Raw genomic sequence first — 21,466 nt, forward strand, 5'->3', positions numbered from 1 at the left:
AAATCCGTATCTAGCTGTTCCGCTGCTACTTACCTTCTGAATGAGAGAGATTTAATTGCTTTTGGTTTCTGGAACTCTCTTCCTCCTGCTCATCATATGCCATTTGTTGCCAGCTGGTAACTAACGAGACAAGACTGTGAAACAGTTGTTGTGGAATATCCGCTTGGTGCTGCTACTGAATTTTTGGCTACACTGTCCTAAACTCTGAACTACTAATTTCTTTTGATAGGACTAATGGGAAAAACGTTTTCTCTGCATCTGGATCTTCAGTTTCTGGTCGGAAGATAAAGACTGCAGTTAGACGTAGAAAATAATCACCCGATCAGTAAAGCGACTTTCGAAGCAGCTCCTACCCCGCATTGTTCAGTTGTTGGGATCGTACCTCATGCTGGGTTAGCTGAAGTCGAATCTGCCTAAAGGAAAATAAAAGTCTGCTGCCCTTTACTTCCCTTCCCTCTCCCCAGTTAGATTTATTTTTTTTTTTTTTTTTGGTAACGAATAGAGTTGGCACCAGGGCCGTTCTCAAGCAAAACTATTTTAGACTCCGGCAAGTTCCTTCTTTCACTGACTCGGCATGGTCTGGCTATAGCCGTGAGTAGAGCCTGCACAGTGAATGGCTTGTACAATACCTCTTCATCTGCACCACTATGTGCGCTCATCTGCGTTTACTGACGCCTCGGAATTGTAATTATATCAGCGAGGGATGCTGTATAGAGTAGAGAATGTTGATAACGAATGATTTCTATGCTGAGTTTGTGCTGGTGTATGTGTGAAGTGAGTGAGTTTGGGTGTATCGTGCACTAAAATTTTCTGATAGAGGAAGACTGATTAAAGGATGATCCATGCTAAGGACTTGTTAGATCTGTAGTTCTTCATTTAATAATTATATGCTATTTCTATATTTTCATTCTTACAGCCCTTTATCACCTGTCTCGCCTTTGTTATTTTATTATGAAACATGTGTAAATACAATTTTGTTTCTCTATGTACTTTTTTGGCATAACAAATCTGTGAAATTGAAATTTTAATTTTGTGTGTTACGGCCATTTTTGTTTAGTATTGTCTCAGATTTTATGTAAATCCCATTATTCAAAGTTGCCTAAATCCATTTAGAAAATCTTTAAAATTGGGAATTCTTAAAGTAAGTTTATTGGCTTTTCTGATCCATTTTTGTTTGGACCAAAAACCAGTATTGTACAAAGTATTAAGTATATATTTTTATATTTACTGAAATGGACTGTGGTGACTTTGGATAATAAGGAAAAGTTTAATATTAAAGCCATGTTTATTACAGTATAATTAACATGTTAAACCATGGGATAAATGCCATCAATAAAAACTATGAAATATTGTCTGGCAGTTTTAACTCTCCATGAAGGCAGCTCTAACTGTACAGGATGATGCACTCAACCAGAGTGATGTTACATGCTTTCTCCAACCTCTGCTTTTTGACAGTGACACCAATGCTGATTTTAGGAGGACCTTAAATAAGGCAGAGGTTCCCTGGTGGGAAGGAGAGTTTCATTGTAGACTTAAGCTTGGAGTCATATGTCAGTGTCTAGCTGCACTGGTTGCAATTAATTTTTATAGAGCTATTAAAAAAAAAAAAAGCCGAAGAAGAAAAAGTATACCCAATTGTAAATGGGTAATTTGGGTTTTCCCCACTTCTGTAGCCATTGGAGGAGGCTCTTAGAGAACAGACACTATTTTAGTAAAATGAGGGGAAACGTTCTTGTTTGTTTGCTTGGGGACCACAGCTGAACTTTTACTAAGCCACAGCACTCTGTTGAGGGTTGAGATCCAGTGGCTTGCTACAGCTAGAACTGAAAGGACGTGCCTGTAGCTGTTGTCAGCTGTGTTGCTGGGGGTTTTCTGCTAGCACGCCTGCCCTTCACCCTGATGCTGCTCACTACGTGTACAGCTCCAGCTGCCAGTACTAGGAAATGAGATACTAACCACAAACTAGACTGAACAGGAGGACAAAGGCTAACTTTTGTTTTCATGGGAGTCTTACATGGATAGAGCTCCCATTGCTATTTCTATAAATAGAAAATATTCAGTAACTAGGCTTTAAAACCACACACATAAGCTGCTATTCAGTCACATCCTGCCACTGTAGCTGTGGAAGGATTATATGCAATTATTTATTTCCAGATGTCTAAATCTGAAATGTGCCACAAATTTCACTAGTTTTCCTTGGCTCTGTCACCTGCCAAGTATCTGTCCTACAAACAGAAAAAAGCTGCATCTTTTATGTAAGGTGCATTGGAGTCAAACCAAAAGCTAGTGTTTACAACAACATAACATATAAATATTTCTGTGGACAGGCTCTGTGTTCTTGAATTTTAATTTTTTTATTTAGCTGCTGTGGAAAGGGTGGGATTTTTCTACTGGGTAAGAGATACTTACTTCCCCTTATACCTGAACTGGTAACAAAGTTTTAGCCAATTGTACTGCTTTTCCCTTCATCCCCCATCTTGAATCCTAGTTTCTAGGTCACTGCTACAGTAAATAGAAAAAGTTCTTTTTGTATTCAGACTGAAATTGTAAATGGGCAAAACTCACCCTAGAAGGACCTTTAGTTACTTCTGACAGCTGTAGCTTCTGTCTGGCTGATTGCCATGCAGCAACTTTTAACTTTAATCCTCAAGTCAAGTTACCAGTGCAATTCTTTGAAAGAACAGTTAAGTGCTACCTCTGACATCTTCACTCCAAGTGGTCTAACAACCTCCAAGGCCTGCTTAGCACCAGTTATTGCTTAGGTATTTTTATTTCTAATGCTAATATTTAAGATACTAAATTCTTCTTGTTTGGTAATAAGTCATTAGCATAAAGCAACAGTAACTCAAAATGAGGAGGTATTTTGATACAGATACACTTTCTGATTATGCAAAAACTTTAAAATCAGGTTTCTAGCCGAGTGATTTTTTTTTTTTACTTTAGAAATATCTAAATGTCATTATCTAAAATGAGGTAGCAGCTTCATTCTGGAGAAGCAAGTGATATGCAAATGTCATTCTCCTGTTTAATTAAGCAGTGGATGTGGTCCTGAAACATTGTAAATGAAGATCAGAACACACACACAGAGCATTATGTTTATAAACAGAACACCACCACTTGTCAGACTAAAATATTGCAGAATATGAACACATTACTGATTAAGAGAGAACCAAGCTCTCAACCACCATTTCCACTGTCAACCAAACCCTTGCCCCAAACTGAAGGTAGGGGCAAGAACTTTAGCCCCTGAGGGGTAAGTTACGCTTAAGGGAGGAACACACAAAAACTGGGCTTTACAAGAATTCCAAACTCACTCAGGTTTTAATAAAACATGAACATTGTTGCTTATATTCCTTTCCCAAGATACTAATAACATGAAAATAAACAAATTACAAAGCTATGTAATCATGCAAAATATTAGGCTTCTTTATTCGGTATTAAGTTACTCTGAATATACAAACAATTAGCCAGAATTATAAAGTGAAAATCACCAGTATCTGTACTGCTGTAGATTTACACCCATAACACATTTCAGTTAATGTTTTCTGCATGCTCCTGAAATGCATTCAGTTGTTCTGCTTGGTATTTTATGCAAGAGACAAGTGCTTTCACTCCAAACAGAAGCAAACAAGTTACCTTTCATTAGCATCATCTGTACTGTTCATAGCTCCAGAGTTATTTACACACGCCAATTCACTAAAACACTGCAGTGTAACATACCCTCCCCAGAGAAAAGGCAGCTATTATTTCACCTCTCTATTAGCTTTGATACATGAAATAAGTGACAATGCTTGAGACAATCATGCAAAAAAACTTTTCACATCAATGTTCTGATAAAATAAAGAGGTGAGGTAATACGATCTGTGAAGCAATAATAAGGGACATGATGACCGCTGCTCATCTCTCTTTCTATGCCCATGGCAATTTAATTAACATGATTTGCCTTACTGGCTAATACTGCAGTCCTCTTCCCCTCAGAGTTTAGAATATGACTTGGGCAACTGCCTGGAAAACAACTTGATTTTCTAGTTACCTGCCAACATCCAAAACTGTAGGAGCAACGTTTCTTTCAAGGTGGAATATTTCTAGGTATCTGCTTTGCACAGACTGATGAGCAGAACAGCTCCTTTCTGCAGTTAATACAGCCACTTTCTTTCTCATCAATCAGAGGTTAATACTTCTGGATTTAATATGTATTGTTTCTCCCAAACTTCTTTGGCATTTATGAAAAAAAAAAAAAAATGTGCTGCTGGCATCATACTGGAGCAAAACACTTTCTTTAGCTTCTGAATCAGTTCCCGTTTAATTTGGGCAAAAGATTCTGATAGACACCTCACAGTTTCAGTTTTGGGGTAGGTCTTTGCTCACCGGGGGTGGGAAGGGTTGTTCAAAACCAGTCTGGAAATCTCATCTTTTGGTATCATCTGACTCCATTTCTTCTTACCACAATAGTCCCTGCTACAATATCATAGGCTGTTCTGTTATGCTGGAAAAACAGCAGTGTAATAAATGCAGGGAAAAATGAAGCAATAGAAAAATTCTTGATCAAAGCTCGTATTGTGGACCTGAAATGAGAGTAAAACATTCAGTGCCTTATTTTCCCTTTTCTGCTTATATCAGTAGATAGTTTACTTTCAAGTTTAGTTGAAAGTAAAAACTTGCTGTGCAAGTTTTTGCACAGCATGAAAATCAATCTCCAAAGTTCAAAGGAGATCATTTACTACCTAACCTGAAACATATTCACAATTGAACAATTGCTATTTCATTCTTGGATCACAGAATCTAACAGTAGCTCTTGCGATCTAATTATTGCAAAGGCCAATAACAAAGAAAAGGTGTATTTCCTTCCAAATCACATGCTTCCCACACTATAATCCAAAAGCAGCGTGATTGAGCTGAGAGCACTTACGTTGTCATACTGACATTAGAAGATGGAATGACTAACACACGGCTCGGCGCAATAAGTACAGATGTATCACATGTCACAACTCGCAGTCCAAGCAAGAATTTCCCTGGGGTCGCTCCACCTGCTCCCCAAATACAGATTATCTGTAAAAGAAAAGTTATTTCAATTCCATACAACACCATGTTGTCAGTTGGTTTAGCAAACTTGGTTTTCATCAAAACTATGTGAACCTCAGAAGCTTCAATATAATCCAAAACACTGTAAAGAGGATTTACTTTATAGGCTAATGGTTATAGACTGGTTTAAAACATTCATTCAACAACTGACAGTTCATGTTTAGGAGTAGTTACCTCATAGAAGCAGACTAATAGCCTGTAGATGAGAGCTACTATCATCATTTTCTGCAAATCTTCCATGGACGTATCTTCATCTATTTCTTCTATGATGTAATGCATGGCAAATTTAGAGATGTCCCTGTACAAAATAAGACTGAACTTTAAAACCATCTTAATACTGATGTTACCCCTTTAATACTAGAATTCACTCCTTCAGTTCTGGTATTAGTACAAGAACAAAAATTCCTTGGCTTCTCTGGTACTAAACAAGCCATTAAAATTCAGAACACCAGGTTTCTTTGTGAGTTGCTGCCTAGTTTGCTTTGTCTTTTCCATTAAGAAAAGATCATTCCTTATTAGCACTTTGGCACAATGGTGTTCCTGGGTAGCGAGCTGCAGAATTGTTCTGAAAATTCTCACACTTCTTGGGAGATAAATAAGAGATTCTGCATCTGATCATCTAACTCTGTGTAAATGGAAGGCATCCAAGTGTCGTCTTACGGGAACTCTCAAGGAAAAAAAAAAAAAGGCACTCTTCACTCTGGATGCAATGGAGAAGTTGCAAGTCTCCCTAAGCAAGCAAGGCAGACCGATCCTCCACTGCATGATCAAGGATTCTCAGTAGTCCTTACTGCTCGCCCTCTTCTTCTCCAGGCAGGCACCTTGGCATGCAAGAGGAAGTTCTTAACTTAAAGCAATTGAAACCTTCAGTTGTTTACCCTAACAAAGCCACACAAAGCATCAATTTGGACTCAATTGCATATTTTCACAAGATAAACTGCAGATTTAACATTCTTATCTGATACCTGGAACGGACATATTTGCAGTGTGCATTCAGGCAAGGACGTTTTGCTCACGCACCTAAGTAAGAATTACTACTCACATAGAAACGTGCATTCCCACTCCAAAACAGTCCATCCACATTTGTACTACTTGCCCTCCTCTTTATTCAGACTTAATGATCGAATGAGGTAAGGAAATAGGAAACCAGTGTGGCACAACCCACGTTTCCCTTCAATACAACCTTGGCCTGAAGTCTCTGCCCTGAGCCTGCGAGGACATATTTTTTTCATGACAACCCCTCAGAACCTCAAGCGCACCACATCTCACAAGCAAAAAAAACCAAAACCAAACCAACAACCCAAAATGTTTCTCTGAAGTTACATGTGAGAAACTTACTGGCTCTTGCAAAAGTAGTAGTATTGAATATGTTGTAAATTAACTGAAAAAAGATTCCCTCTCTTTCCTTCACCTTCACTACTTTACAGAAGCAAGATACACATAGTTGTTCCCCATGTCTCCAGTACTTCATTTTGTATCACTCTCAGCCTACTAAAAACCAAGATGGAAATACAAGCTGTCAGGTCAGAGTTAGAGGTTTTGGCAACTAAACAGAACTGAGAGTTTGGCATTTCAATTGCATGCTTATGCAAAAAACACTGATCATTTACATTGACACATTTATCGGTTTAGATGTGACCCTCTTTGACACACCTTTCAAGCAACAGTTTAAGGTGTCTGAAAGATATTATCTGTATAGTATCAGTTTACAGTCGGTCAACATTTGGAAGGTTCTTTAGCAGAAAACTTGGATTGTGAAATGTGTTTGTTCAGTAGTGGAATTACTGAATAGACCAAGCTCTCATTTCCTAATCAGACCAAAATATTTGATTACACCGACCCAAAGCAGAGGAACTAAATGTGCTACAGAATAAGATATCTACAGTTAAAGAAGCACATAAAAAAGAACAAGTCTTTGAAACAAATGATTACATCTGAGTATAAGAACGTGAAACGAAGACTCTTTCAGTCTAGTGTATAGTTGATACACACAACACTTAATCATACTTTTTTAGAAACCCAACTTATGGCCAGTAAAGACTGCAGCATGGCAACATTCCTAACCATCAGGCTGTAATTTAAAAGTACATACATATCTGACATGCGAGATCTGATTTTTTTGTTGTGGGTTAGTGTTGTTTTGGTCACAAATCTAAGCCACAGCACCTTAGGAGACATTATGAAGAAAATTAACTCCATCCCAGCCAGATCCAGTACATTTTTAAAGGCTGTTTAAACAACAAATTTATTTGTTGATGTTTTTTCTTTGATATTTTTAGAGGACCTTTTACAAATCTTGCTATTGTTTCCCAAAAATAAGACTGCAAGTCTAATCCATCCTTAGTAAGGAGTTTGTGAGCCTATGAAGACACCTGTACAAATTCTTTCTTTCCATCAGCTGACCCAAAACCAGAAAGTATTTAAAAGGAGGTTAACCTAGTGGTGCTTCTTCATCAACTTTTGACAGTTACTAAGTGCCATCATTGCATAAGCATACCACATATACGTCATGACATCTCAAAAAACATGAAAAGCTTAAAGCTGTACATAATAAAGCTTTAAATTGTTTGACTTACTTTATTCCACTGAGGTGCATAATACTTAAAACAATGGTTGCCTTTATAAAGAACAGAATAAAAAAATCCACCATCTCTGCTATGAACCTGTGTGCCAGCGAAGGGATAATGAACTCCCGACCTGTAACAGAAAGAGTTAACGTTACCCAGATGTTACTGCACTAACACAAAGTTAACACTACCATCTAAAGAACGTTTCACATTAATCTCACTGCAAGAACATGACCAGGATCTTGACCTCAGCTCGCATCTTCCAGAAAACTTCTAAAAGCGTATGACTAAAAGTGATCTGAATTACTTAAATCAAGGTATAAGAACCTTCTTAAATCAAACTCTTTCAGAACTCCGAGTCCCCTCGTAATTAGGATTACAGGCAAAAATCCCACCCCGTTAAAGAACCAAAGTACATTAACGATGCATCAATTTTTGTGTTTGTTTAGAATAGCTTCAGAGACAGATTTCAGTAAATCTGAGAGTTCAGATAAAAGGAAAATTAGAACTTAGATCTGTTGCTCAGCAGCAAGGCTTCCATATGTACCAAATACCAGCTCTCTAAAAGTGAAACACGGCCTATTTTGTTTCAAGTCAGAACCAGATGAAAATACTAGTCATGCCTGACATAATCATTCCTATGGACATCTTATAATAAGATGCAGCCATGCTGCCCTACCACAAGGCAGAAAGTGTCACACATTTCTGCTATTTAATTGGCCAAGTGCAAATGGGGGCAAAAAAAAGTAATCACAGTTACAAGCTTTTGTTGCTAACACTACCTCAGATGATTAAAGTGACAAAAATATTGAAGAGTATCTCTGAACATTTCCAAGGAATAGCATTGCAAAATAATTTCATCTTAAGTTATCTACCCCCCTGTATTTCCCAAACAACAAACATGACTACTCACATAAAAGCAGCAAGGACTCGCATCAAACCTTCATTTAGAAATACACAAGTACTACTAGGCATAACTCACGGAAAATAGTGACTGTGTCTGTTAGTGTTTCTGAGAATGCCCACCCCCACACACACAGGGAAAGGAGAAAAGCAGAGAGGAAAGACAATCATTCCTCTTTCCAATCTCAAAAAATATCATCAAATTTCACTTAGAATAAGCCTCCACAGTTCAACTGCCAAGACTGATGATGTCTCACAACCTATGCAAGCAAAGCTGAAAGCCCACAGCCCTTGGGCACTTTTTAAATGGGCTACATATAATCAAGCAGTCATTAGGTAAGAGCAAGTTCTTACTTAACATACATAAACTGAGGCATCTCTATTTCATATCTGTTTCACTGATAACTCTACATCAATAGTGTAGCATGACTGTTACGTAAATAATACTTAAACAGATTTTATTCTTATTGGCAAAGCATGCCCAAGTTGTCAACTAAGATTCTTCAGCTAAGGCAGAAGGGAGCACAGCCAGTCTCCCCAATCCTGGCTTGAGCATACAGCGCCAGATAAAAGCGTTCATTTGCTCTGTTAAAAGGAACACTATCGCTGAAGTTAATGGCACAGTTTCATTGGAATATATGGGACTCAATGACTGAATAAGAAAGAAGCTAAGTGGGCCTAAGAAAATAAGCATTCAAATTACGTTAAACTCCGTTACAGTAAGAAACTGTGGCAACCCTCAGACTCTGGCAGACTTCCACTGCAGTGATTTGTGATGTTCCTCCTGTCACAAATCCACTATTTTGCCAGGGGTTAGTTACTGTTTGTATGGCAGGGACAGCCAAATGCCACACTCATCCATCTCAGCTCAAAGTCTAGGACCTTACATTAAATTAGCAATAACGATGGGTTTGCACTAGTCAGCCAGGCAAAGCAGGTGAGGCTTGAGCACACTTTGTGCTCTACTGTTCCCAGCAGAAGAGCAGTAACCTCCTGCAGCAAGGCAGGGAGGGGTGAGGGGAAGAAGCATCTTAAATCATTATGACTGTTCATAAAGAGCCTGCTACTGCCCAGAGTGCTGTTAATATTGGTGCTCTGACACACACCTGCAGGCAGATTGAACTGGAAGAGGCAGTTACCAATTCCACGTTTTGACATCTCAGTGTAAAATCTGAAACGTTAACATAAGCTGTCACTTATTTCAGCTTACATAAGCACACTGGGCTGTAAACTGCAGCGGTGTAGGGACGGATACATGACCCGCCCTGCCAAGCCTGCTGTGTGGGCAATAATCTGCAGCAGAAAAGGAGTCGTAATCGCCTTAGCTGTTCCAAATACATCCATTTGCAATCTGGAGCCAAAGTACCGGCATGACAGTCTCTGTTTATAATTGTATCACTATATCACATAGAGTTCCCTTAAGAAGGCCAGGCGTTGCAACAGTATTTAGCATTCAGAATAACCACGTTCAAGTGGTATTTGTGCCATAAATTACGTTTAACATACTGAATTAGTTCCTGGAGAACTAGGCAAAAATTGAAGAATCATTTCAGTCTAGCCTTTGTCCACATCCTCTTTTTCAATGACTGGCAATAGCTGTTTATGAGCAATCTGTAACTCAGAATCAGGGCACAATTAAAGAAAACACTACTTTGTGTTAGAACTTTGTTTAAACAACATCTGCTCCAAACCACAAGAAAGAAGCAAGTTCATAAGCTAGATTCCCCTCGAAAGAAAAAGCAACTAAAAATGTTCTCCCCTGACACCCAGCCACTGAGCTTGTAAAAAAAGTTACAGATCTGGAATGCTGTACTTTGCCCCGCAGAAAAGACATCTGGCTTTTCTCCAAAGCCCTTTAGCAGAGTTCTGCTCCACGGTTTTCTACTATTACTCAAAGCGATACCAAACATTCAGGGAATGTCACATAGGTGCTCCTCCACTCGTTAAGAAATGTTTGTGCTCCAGGTTTTATCTTGGATGTGATCAGAGCGAGTTTGTCTTAGTCTCAAACAAATATAAACAGAAGCACTGCTATGCTTGGTCTTCAATATTTATAGTTGTAACAGACTTTTGTTTATCTCGGGTCCTGCTGCTTTCTTGTTGAATGTAAGCATGTTTCTATTTCTCTGCTTCAGTTGCATTACCTGATTTTGAGTACCAAAAGCCCACTAAAACTCATATAGTTAGTTTAGATTTCATCACCCAAACAGGCTACTTATAAAGCTACATGTATTACAAGCCTCTGACCACAAGAATAAGTCTCACTGGAAAAATTAAACTTCATACCCATGAAAACATCTTACAAGCACGAAAGTTATAAGCCGTACACACCAGTCAACCCTCACAAACCTACTTATGGATTAAGTTCCGGATTTACAAACTGGGTGTTTGGGCTGTCACCTTTGACAAGGAATGGCCACACGCCCGGCGCCGCAGCCCACAGAGCCGCAGCGACCCCCAACGTTGCAAAACCCCCAGCTTCCTTCTCCAGATACCGTTTCCTAGAACCGCGGCGGACGGCCCCGTGGAAACCGAAGGCGCCGCGGGCAGCAAGCCAGCGGCACCGGTGGGGGCGACGCCTCCGCTCCCAGCCCCTTGCCCACCCCGCACGGCAGGCGGCGGCTAACCAGGGACTCGGGCACTACCAGCCGCTTCCCCACGGGTGCCAAGGGCCAGGCCGGCCGACCCCTTTCGCCCGCCCCCCCCCCGCGAAGCGACCTAGACAAGGCCCCCGACCCCCGCCTGTCCCCACTCACCTGCCGGCCGCCCCGTCTCCCTGGGGGCGCCGCTGCCGCTGGTGCCGGTGGCGCTGCTGGAAGCCGCCCTTGGTAGGGGGGTCAACCTGCCCGCCGCTCCCGGCCAAGCGGGGGCAGCGGCTGCGGCGGCTGCGGAGCGGGGCCCCGGCCCGGCGGTGGCCGTGTGAGCTGGCGCCGGAGCGAAGAGGTAAAAGGGACTGTAGTAGGCGGCGGCGGCCGCCCCCGGCGGCGGGGAAGGAGCAGGCGGCGGCGCGGCGACGCGAGGGGGGCCGGCGGCGCAGGCTGGCGCAGCGGAGGCGGCGGCGGAGGCGGCGAGGAGGGCGGGCAGGCAGCCCTGCCAGCTGAGGTACCCGCAGTACGAGTCCCAGAGCCACTGGTGCACGCGCCGCGCGTACTCCGCCGCGCTCAGCGGCTTCGCCCCACCGCCCTCGCCCCCAACGGCCGCCGGAGGGGAGCACGGCGGTGACGACGCAGCGGCGGCCTCCCCTCCTGCGACGCTGTCGTTCCTCTCGCTGTCGCTCCTCTCGCTGACGCTCTCCGCCATCGCTGCCGCCCCAGCGCCGGTCCGACCCGCGTCCGGCTCCGCGCCGGGTTCCGCCATCTCCTCCATCCCCTCTGACACTGACCGTATGCGCTCACCGCGCATGCGCTGGGGAGACGCCTCGCCTCTCCCACTTACGGGGGGGGGGGGAGCAAAGAGAGTGGACAAACACTGGGCGGAATCCTGCAGCCGCCCAGCCTGACGCGGAGCGTACCACTCTCCTTAAAACCCCCTTCTGCCGTTGCGCCAGGAAAGAACCAGGCTTCCTCCTCTTCCCCTCCTCTGCCCCCCCCTCCCCCCCGCTCCGTGAGATGGTACCGCCTAGCGCGGAGGCACGGACGCGGTCTGCCCCGGGCGGTTCCAAGCGCTCTCGAGGTGAAAAGCAAGCCCCCAAGGTGCGAAGGAGCTAACGCCCTCAGCGCCGTGCAGCCCGCGCTCCTGAGGGGTCCACCGGCACCAGTGTACGCATAGAAGGCACGTAATTTTTCCTTAGCATAAACACCAGCGTTCCCCCGCCCTCGGTTCCTCCCGCAGGCCCCGCGGCGGTGTCGCGCCGCCCGGAGGCAGCGCGGGGAGCGGCGATCCCCTCAGCGGGAGCGGCAGCGCTCGGTTCGGCCCGAGCCCGGGCCCCTCCCGGCCGGTGGCCAGCCGCCTCCTGAGGTGAGAGTGAGTCGTTCTTCTCCTCAGCCAAAGCCCCAGCCCTGGTTTCGTAGCCGGACAGCAGCTGTGAAAGCTGTCCTCGGACGGTGGGGTTAGTTGCTGCAGCACGCTGTGCTGTAGTGTGGAAAGGGAGTCTCCATCTTCTGTGCGAGTCTTCCTTTCCATAACGTGCTTTGCAAGGCACGGTGGAGGGCCAGAGCAGGAACTTCCATCTCTCAGACACTGTCTTTTCAACTGACTTCTGAATTTGGCCCAGGTCACAGACATATTACACTTCATAGGCTGTGGTAGATGAGCCCATAAACCCAAGTGAGGAATAAGGCATAGCCTTGCTTCTGAGCAGGTGCAGCTGGACAAAGTTGTCTGTCCTTCTGCTTACAGCTGTTGTTTCTGACTTCTAGCAACTTTCTAAGCACTTTCTCTTTGCTAATAGGAATTGAGATGAAATTGTTCAGAGAGAGAAAAGGTTTTAAACTGCTATTTCTATTGTGTACTTCTACAATTTGATTTTGGTGTCTAAATGCTGCTTTCTTTTCCATCTCCCCTTTTTCTTCTTTTCCCCTGTCATATTCATGTTCTTCCTGTGCAAAAAAACCAAAAAAAACCCCCGCTGAACAAAGAGCCAGGAGCCCTACAGCAGTTTAAACACAGTTCTCCAAATTAATTTTTAGTATTTAAGGTTCCTGTGTACTATTAAGCATCTCAACCAGGCCACAAATTCCATATAACAGTTGTTAACATAGTTCCATACTGAATGAACTAGTAATATATACTGTTTAAAAATAGTGTTTCCCACTTTTAACACAGCAAATAGCACAGCTAAAAAAAACCCCAGAAGTTTCTCCCTCTCTCTGTTAGATGAAAACAAATACATTGTTTTCCCGTGTAACCCTAACTCATTTAAAAATGGAAGTAGTTTCTGCAGAGTGAGTCTCTCATACAGACAAGCTGAGGTGAACTGACAAAGTGCTTAGCAAATAACCCATATCATTTTAATTAAATGCAGTTATGTTAGGTGCTGGCACTCATGTAGATATGGTTCTAATTACACTGGTATGTGTTTTGAAACATAGACCTAGGTGAAATCAATGTGGGTAAATGATTTGGGAAACATAGCAAGTTTTAGCATGATTAGGAAGGACAATAAAGAATCAAAGAAAGGAAGGAAGAAAGGTAGATAGACAACTGTGTAGAAGAAAATGTGGTCTTAAACCAGTTATTGACTCCTAATAGAAAAACTAGCTTGGAAAACTGACCGTAAAAGTAGCATAACAGAGCTTCCTCCTTTATAATAATTCACTTCATCATCAGCTACAGTCTGTTTCATTTTCTTTTAATTGGATTTTCACCACAAACCCTTCAGGACCAAACAGTGTTAGGCCTTACCTTTTTGTGTATGTGTGCGTGTGCATGTGGCCACAGGTTTTACAAGCTGGATCAGATCTTAAGGTACGATTACAAGATCTCACAAGCTTTGTATAGTGCTACCAGTCACATGTGAATGTTAGGGTCACCAGCGGCATTACACAGGCATAACCAGTTAGAACTCACTATACGATTATGCCGGGTATGCAAGTGAAACTGAATCACTGACAGCAGAGAGAATGGGAGTAACAGGTAATGGAGACAGTGTAATATTTCTTCATTTCCAAATTTTTCAATCATTAGTTTTTCATTTTTCTACCTTAAAAAAATAACCCACAAAAGACCCACGATTCTGCAGGCATTCAGATCATTCTATTCTGGGATGCATATGATAAAGATGCTGTAATGACAGGGTTTGCCAGTGGTGGGGAACTCACAGCTTGGGCTTTTTGTGACAAAGGGTCTTGTTTCATTGCTGTGTCAGATTGCCATACGTGTTATGGGATTGCTTACAGTTTTCTGCAGCACTGATTTCTCCCTACTTTAGTTTGCTTTCTATTAAGAGAGCAGAATCAGAAAGGCAGATAATCTTGGGTAGTTCATTGTACCAGTTGATGTAGATAAGTGGTTGAATGCCTTGGCAGTTAAATATCCTCTTTTCTAGATGTGAGATTTAGACAAGAGGAAATGTTTTGAACTAGGTCAGAAGAAGGAGGTAGGCACCTAAAAGCTGATATTGCAATAGTTTAAGGGGAATCTGGAATCCTATCTTAAGCTCTTTAAGTATAGGTAATGCTGAAAAGCCCGATCTGTCACTTTTGAGTGGGGAATCTTTTATAGTCAACAGCAAGTAGTAGATCATTGGTCTGCTGTAAATCTAGTTGTTTTTCAGAGCTACAGAGATATATCTTTGCTCATTTTAATATGTATTCTAGCGTCTTGTTTTCAAGGCAGGATTTTAAACAATTTTTGTAACCAATGAATTGCTGAAGCATTCATCTGGCTGTATGAAACTGAAGTTCAATTCCTTCCTTTGCTTGGGGGATTCAGATCACATCTCCTGCATCACGCTGAAGTGTTCTAATAATAGGAGCTCTTTTAAAGAGTTCTTGGATGAGAGTTGTTGGACATTAATCAACAGCAACCTCTTGTCATTCCAAAGTAGTTAATTATTGTTGTGCCCAGCAGCCTATGTTTAGATATTTGTATCAAGTATGTATGTTTGTGTACATAGTGAAATTAAATGCAAATGCTGGTTAAAGAGATTCTCCATTACTGAAACATACAGACTGAGTCACTAAAGAGTGAGAACTTTACCCCTCGTTGGGGCAAGCAGCCAGGTACAGAACATGAAACTCAAGTCAAAAAGACAAATGTATGTGTTTACATAAATGTAAAGTAAAACATTATATATTTCAATGTAGAAAAATGGCACAACTGTCTCCCAAATTAAATCAATTTAGCCTTTCACTGTGAAACTGATCTGTCTCATACATCTGATGATTTTGAAGGAGAGATTGGCTCTAAAAGGTATCATGGTCCACCAAGAGGTATTTTCTTTCTAATAGATGCAAGTTCAGGTGTAATACAGACAGAAAACAGAATCCTAGTGGTCACAGTTGATAAAAAGGCCATAGCAAATCAGCTGGAGAAAAAAAGGAACTTTTCCACTTTTGTCTTAGGGTGCATAAGTCTTTAGTATGGTTGCCTGTCTATCAGTGCTGTCTGTTTTGGGAGTTGAGTGTAAAAACCTTTATTTGCCTTTTACCTTGACCTGGTTTGAATGAAGAGTTACCAGAAAAGAGCTTTACTCTGGAGTGTGGCACTCAGAAGCCTTACCAGTTACCTAATTCCCTATCACATTCTTCAGTGTTCCCAGAGAAGAAACACGAGTGTGCCTCTATTGAAGCAGCACTGGAACTAGGGGTTTGGAAAAGAGTCTTTGATGGTCAGTGGTGATCAGGTAAGGTCCTTGGCATGCAGCAAGACTTAGGGAAGCAGGGTTAAGCCCAGAAGATCTCCACTGAGTTTTGGATGGTGGAGTAGAGAATGTTCTCTGTTCTTCTACAAAAATTTGGCACCCAAAAAGATTTTTCAGGATTATTTCAACCATAAAGAGGGAGCAGGTTCTTGTGTTCTGGTAGTCAGAACATTCCTTGGGGAGTGTTATTTATGATTTTTATATCATAATTGCTTCATATGTCAGGGGCTTGTTTATAGGCACCTTCTGAGGGCAGTAGCTACTTCTGGGCAATATTTTCACAGCAGTGGGCCCAGATCACCTCCAGCAAGGGAACTGAATCTGTCTTGTATATTCTTGTATAATTGCTCTTGCTTGCTAGCATATTGTGTAATCAAGTGAACATTACCTCCATTTGTCTGTGAAAAAAGTGGCAGCTGCTTCCACATTTTAGGGGGAGCCCAGTCAAATAGCTTGTCAGGAGAGTGCACTAAGGGTGCATACTGAGTTGAACCCCCGGAGGATTTCAAATGGACAAATCTTGATCTCTGGTAAAAAAATGTGATGCACAGGTTTATGAACATGCATATAGTACAGTAACATTGAAGGAACTTGTGCAGATCCAGATACATTGAGGACTCAGAAAATAATAGGAACAAGTTTGTCTGGATTATAACTATGGCAATGGGAAGCCTTAGCAAGTGCCTAATTCCCTAGGATATTGAAAGGATTTTTGGTTTTCAAATGCAGACTTGAAATTACTTACCCCTTTATCTTCAATAGCTCTGTTAAATATTAATTTTAAGTTCAATCAGGTATTTTTTTTAATGTGCTTTTAATAGAGATATGCTTAGTGGTGTTCAAAAAAACCAAAGGATCAAGTTGATCATTGGTAACAAGTAGTTGTTTTTTCTTCTTCCTTGTTCATCCTTCTCCTTTTACCAAGATGATAATTTCAAAATCAAAGCAATCTTAATGTTTTTACAGTGACTTTTAGAGAGTAGAGTTTCCCAGTTCTTTGACAAACGGTACGCACGTCCTTTGTGACTACTGTTGCCCAGCATTTTTTCCTTAACAGTAAGCTTGCTGGGCCTCAGCTGGGTTCTGCCATCTGGTGGATACATGAAGTCACTACCTCAATGCTTCCCATTTCCACTAATTCTTAGTAACTAATATTCTAAATAACTAAGCAAGTATCACAGAATCATAACAAGTTTAATATTCTAAATAACTAAGCAAGTATCACAGAATCATAGACGGGTTAAGGTTGGCAGGGACCTCTGGAGGTCATCTGGTCCAACCCCCTGCTCAAGCAGGGCCTCCTACAGCTGGTTGCCCAGGATGATGTCCATGCAGATTTTGAATGTCTCCAAGGATGGAGACTCCACTGCCTCTCTAGGCAACCTGTGCCAGTGCTCAGTTACTTGCACAGTGAAAAAGTGTTTCCTGATGTTCAGAGAGACCCTCCTGTGTTTCAGTTCGTGCCTGTTGCCACTTGTCATGTTACTGGGTGCCACTGAGGAGAGCTTGGCTCCTTCCTCTTTGTACCCACCCTTTGGGTATTTATAGACATTAACAGATCTCCCCTGAGCCTTCTTCAGGCTGAACAGTCCCAGCTCTCTCAGCCTTTCCTCCTGGGAGGATTGCTCTAGTCTCTTCATCATCTTTGTGGCCCTTCGCTGGAGTCTCTCCAGTATGTCCATGTCTCTGTTGCACTGAGGAGCCCAGAACTGGACTCAGCACTCTGGTTTGGCCTCACTGGTGCTGAGTAGAGGGGAAAGATCACCTCCCTCGACCTGCTGGCAATGGTCCTCCTTATGTAGTCCACAATACCATCAGCCTTCTTTGTCACAGAGGCACATCACTGGCTCATGTTCAACTTGGTGTCCACCAGGACCCCCAGGTCCTTTTCTGCCAAGCTGCTTTCCAGCTGGGCAGCCCCCAGCATATACGGGTGCATGGGGCGGTTGTTCCCCAGGTGCAGGACTTTGCAGTTCCCCTTGTTGAACTTCATGAGGTACTTGTACAGAGTACTTCATGAGTACTTTTACAGAGGTTCTGGGTATGAAAGTATGAGATCCGTTGAAGCTTTTCATAGGAAAAAAAGCTTTTTACATTTGGATACTTAGTAAAAAATCTCCTTTTTACCTGTATTTTATTGGCTGATTGACAGCTCCTATACTGCTGAATATTTGACCCTAGCAGGTTTATAAAAATGAACTGGCTAATTTAACCATACACATTTGTTCCATATCAATATATGCACTGTTTTGACAGCTGCACTGATTTAGAGCATAACCACAATTTTAGTGCAGTGTAGAGCTGAAATCAAGGGGCATATTTTGTGTGATAGCATGCAGTAAAAAGAAATGATCAACAGGACCTTAGGGATGCTCAGCATGTAGCAGTTCATTCCTTGCTGGAGTCAACCGTTAAACACAGATCAAACTTGCTGCTGAAGACTTGGTGGACACAACTGATGATGGTTGAGATGATTCATCAAATCATCATTCTGCAGTGTGTTGACTATGTCTACCTCAAGATATACTTGATTTTTTCAGAAAATGAGTTTTTAACCTGTAATTGTACACAAAATCATATAGAGTAGAATCAGAACCTTGGATTTATTTTGTTTATTTAGCACTCCTTTTGAAGTTAAAGACAGGTTGTAGGGAAAAGAACATACTGGAAATGTATGACAATATTTTTTATGAGGACCAGAACTGACAAAAGCCGGTTATAGATTTTTTTGTCATGTGGCTGACTAAGAGTACTGGATAAAAGCTGTTTCCATATTTAAAAAGTCTCTCTCCTGTTCTATTTTTCTGGCGTCCGATAATGCATGGATTCATTAGCCTTTTCTCCAGTTGAAGCAAATACCTTGGCTCTGTCCATGCAAGACCTTTTTCCTTATCTTTTAAACTTCTGCCAAAGTTCTCGGGTGTGTTCAGACTGTCAGGCACACACCGTTACTGCGTAAGACTTCTTCCTGTTAAGAAGGCAGTCAAAAAAATGTACTTGGGCCTTGCATGTTGCCGGAACATGAGCGTTAGGGAGAAGGTCTAGCCACAAGGGAGTTTGCTTTCAAATGTTTAAAAGAATAATCAGACCAGCCTTCACACAGTTTGTTTTCGAGGGGGGCGTTAAATCCCTAGGAGGAACTAAAATGATTTGTCTGTGTAGTGATTCAGAGCTGTCTCGCTGCTTTCTGTTTATCATCAAGCATTTGATGCTTGCTTTGTATCATACCTTCAAAGGATTAAGTGGCTTCCTGTTGCTGCATAATGACTTGATCCCTGTTTGATGCTGGATGAAAACAAGAGTCAGTATTTCAGGTCAGAATGCTCCAGAATGAGATTTTTTTTATGGAACAAATGATGATTATGATTTACAGATTAAACAATCCTTCAACAATCTTTTTATCATGACAAATATGTGATGCCCATTTTTTAGATATGAAGCACATCCAAGTGAAATACGGAGTGGACTGCTTGTGGAGTTTGTTAACACAGGAGGGACACATCCAAAGCTATATAGGGGAACAATGGGAAAAGCTAAAAATAGAAGGCAAACCTTACAAACTTGCACCAGGTCATGATCATTTCCCTAGACATAATCTCTGGAAGATACAGGTGCACCTAGAGGTGAAAATCATGAAAAGCTCAATTCTCTGGCTGTCACCAAGGTTATATGCATGAAACTTGAGGTTCATCTGCTGGCATGCAGAATACCCACTATTCACTGTCAGGTGGATTATGGCAGCAAAAGTGATAAAGTATAATGAAATAGGAGGAGGAGCTACTGTTTCCTCAATCGAGCTTTTGAAACAGTATTTAAGAAGGAGAAAGCATATAGGACAAACACTTCAATAGAGCAAGCTCTGAACAACTTTGTATTTAAACAAGTACATTTTCCTTTTTATTTCATAAGAAGTTTACTGTTGAAAAAATGGTATGTATTAAAGCAAACACATTATACAACTAGATTAAACATCAGATAGCAAAACCTTACGGAATAAGCACTACTGGTTGTATTGTATAGGGTTTACAATCAAAGATATACTTAAAAACCCTCAAGAATGAATGTACTTCAAGGTAAATTAGGCACAAAATTTAGCTTGTAACTAGCTCTGCAAGCATCTCACTGTTACAAAGTATTACAAGTGATCAAAAACATAAGCTGACTTTAAATTTTTAAAATGTTATTCGTACTATATGTGCTGAAATAGTACAAATTATACAACACTCCACCTTTGTTAAAAAAGCATGTACAATAGGGACTATAAAGTAGAATCAAAGGGCTAAACAGGAAATCACCCCTTTATTTGGGCTCAGAATTAGTATGACATAAATCTATGGCTTTGCTTTGTGGACACATTTGAAATTGAGTAAGTCCTACAAATGTGGGGAAGAAACAGGAAGATATTTTTAATGAATATGAGGTACGATAGCGATATTTTAAAGGAACATTATTAGTAAGGAAACTAGCTGGTATCTGACATCTATGCCTCGCTCAGTTTTCTGAATAGGATGCAAGATACAATGTGAAATTTTAAAGAATGAGAGATTATCTCACACACACACAAAAAAAAAGAAATCCAAGAAGCAAAAAGCCTTCAAAATTTGCTGAAATTTTTTAGCTTAAATGAAGCTTTAATTTAGAAAGAATTACTGATTTACAAGAAATGAGAGGGCAACAGCTAGTCTGTGGACCATAATAAAATCTTACCTCACAGAAAACATAGGCATCTTCTAAATATACATATTAGAAAAGTGATTAAAATACCAGATTTTTTTTTATCTTCCGTTAGCAAAGTGTATTGCTGAAAGTTGTCCTTTTTCACTTGTTTAAAACAAAACCCTTTCTGATTGCCACAGAACTACAAGGAACTGCATACTTTCTCGGGGTACATTTTTTCTGCATCATACAGGAATTGCTTAATAGATAAAAATAAAGATCTTGAAGTCTTGATGCTGTTTTTGATTAGCAGAAACATAAAAAGGAATGCACTGAAGCAAGATGATAACAAAGTGTATCATGCAGTATTTTGGCTTAATGTATACAGTATTTCAAACCAAGGATGTGACTGAAGGATGGGGGGTTTTAATCCATTACATTCACATGACTTCATTTAGAATTAAAATTGTATGTGAAGGCAAACTGTGTGGAACCGTGAAAAATACTGGGATGCCTAACAAAAGCGTGCCAGATGTGTTATTGTTTCTAGCATGCAGAGCTAATGTTTGAAGGCCTATCACAGCAGTATGAACTACTGCTACTTCTAGTTCTTTACATTACTGCTTTGTTTATGCTGGCTGCGGTCTGGTCATGGTCAGCAAGTGCTGTATGGCATTAGGAAGTTAACCCACAATCTCTGCAGGTTCAGTGACCAACTTGGATCCATCCCATGCTGTCTTGAACTGTTCAGGAACCGGAAATTCTTTCTGGTAAGAAACAAAAGCAACAATGATGGTTAAATAAACAGCGGATACCTCATGAAAACTGGTGGAATACTATTAGTGCTACATGACTGAGAAAGCATTGATAGCTCAGACATGCCAGGATTAGAGAGAAGCCTTCTTCATTACCCTAGGAAGCTATTTTACAATGCCACACAGGAAAAAGCCTTATT

The 21,466-nt window shown here is 41.3% G+C and overlaps 4 protein-coding genes across 11 annotated transcripts in view; 1 reads left to right on the forward strand and 3 right to left on the reverse strand.

Annotated features, from left to right (window-relative positions):
* Window positions 1–1,351, forward strand: part of NUP153 (nucleoporin 153) — a 47,258-nt gene extending 45,907 nt beyond the window's left edge. For all 6 annotated transcript variants that reach the window (XM_075745042.1, XM_075745046.1, XM_075745048.1 and 3 more), the window contains one exon: window positions 230–1,351. In XM_075745042.1, coding sequence (XP_075601157.1) covers window positions 230–314 — 85 coding nt within the window. In that variant the 3' untranslated portion in view covers window positions 315–1,351. The remainder of the gene's footprint in view (window positions 1–229) is intronic.
* Window positions 1–21,466, reverse strand: part of TBC1D7 (TBC1 domain family member 7) — a 258,846-nt gene that overhangs the window by 218,748 nt on the left and 18,632 nt on the right. The window lies entirely within an intron of this gene.
* Window positions 3,403–11,969, reverse strand: FAM8A1 (family with sequence similarity 8 member A1). 2 transcript variants are annotated; one of them, XM_075745031.1, is made up of 5 exons: window positions 11,309–11,969; window positions 7,659–7,779; window positions 5,257–5,380; window positions 4,910–5,049; window positions 3,403–4,565 (listed from the first exon to the last, which is right to left on the reverse strand). In XM_075745031.1, the coding sequence occupies exons 1-5, from the start codon at window positions 11,952–11,954 to the stop codon at window positions 4,421–4,423; spliced, it is 1,176 nt and encodes a 391-aa protein (XP_075601146.1). In that variant the 5' UTR covers window positions 11,955–11,969; the 3' UTR covers window positions 3,403–4,420. The 2 variants fall into 2 exon arrangements, with proteins under 2 accessions (XP_075601146.1, XP_075601147.1); XM_075745032.1 differs by having other exon boundaries at window positions 3,403–4,486; window positions 11,309–11,964.
* The window catches only part of CAP2 (cyclase associated actin cytoskeleton regulatory protein 2), a 70,922-nt gene continuing 69,196 nt past the window's right edge, over window positions 19,741–21,466 (reverse strand). For both annotated transcript variants that reach the window (XM_075745068.1, XM_075745069.1), the window contains one exon: window positions 19,741–21,278. In XM_075745068.1, the coding sequence (XP_075601183.1) occupies window positions 21,195–21,278 (84 nt within the window). In that variant the 3' untranslated portion in view covers window positions 19,741–21,194. The remainder of the gene's footprint in view (window positions 21,279–21,466) is intronic.

Source organism: Balearica regulorum, chromosome 2 (genome assembly GCF_011004875.1).
Source record: "Balearica regulorum gibbericeps isolate bBalReg1 chromosome 2, bBalReg1.pri, whole genome shotgun sequence".
In the NCBI taxonomy this organism is placed as follows: Eukaryota; Metazoa; Chordata; class Aves; order Gruiformes; family Gruidae; genus Balearica; species Balearica regulorum.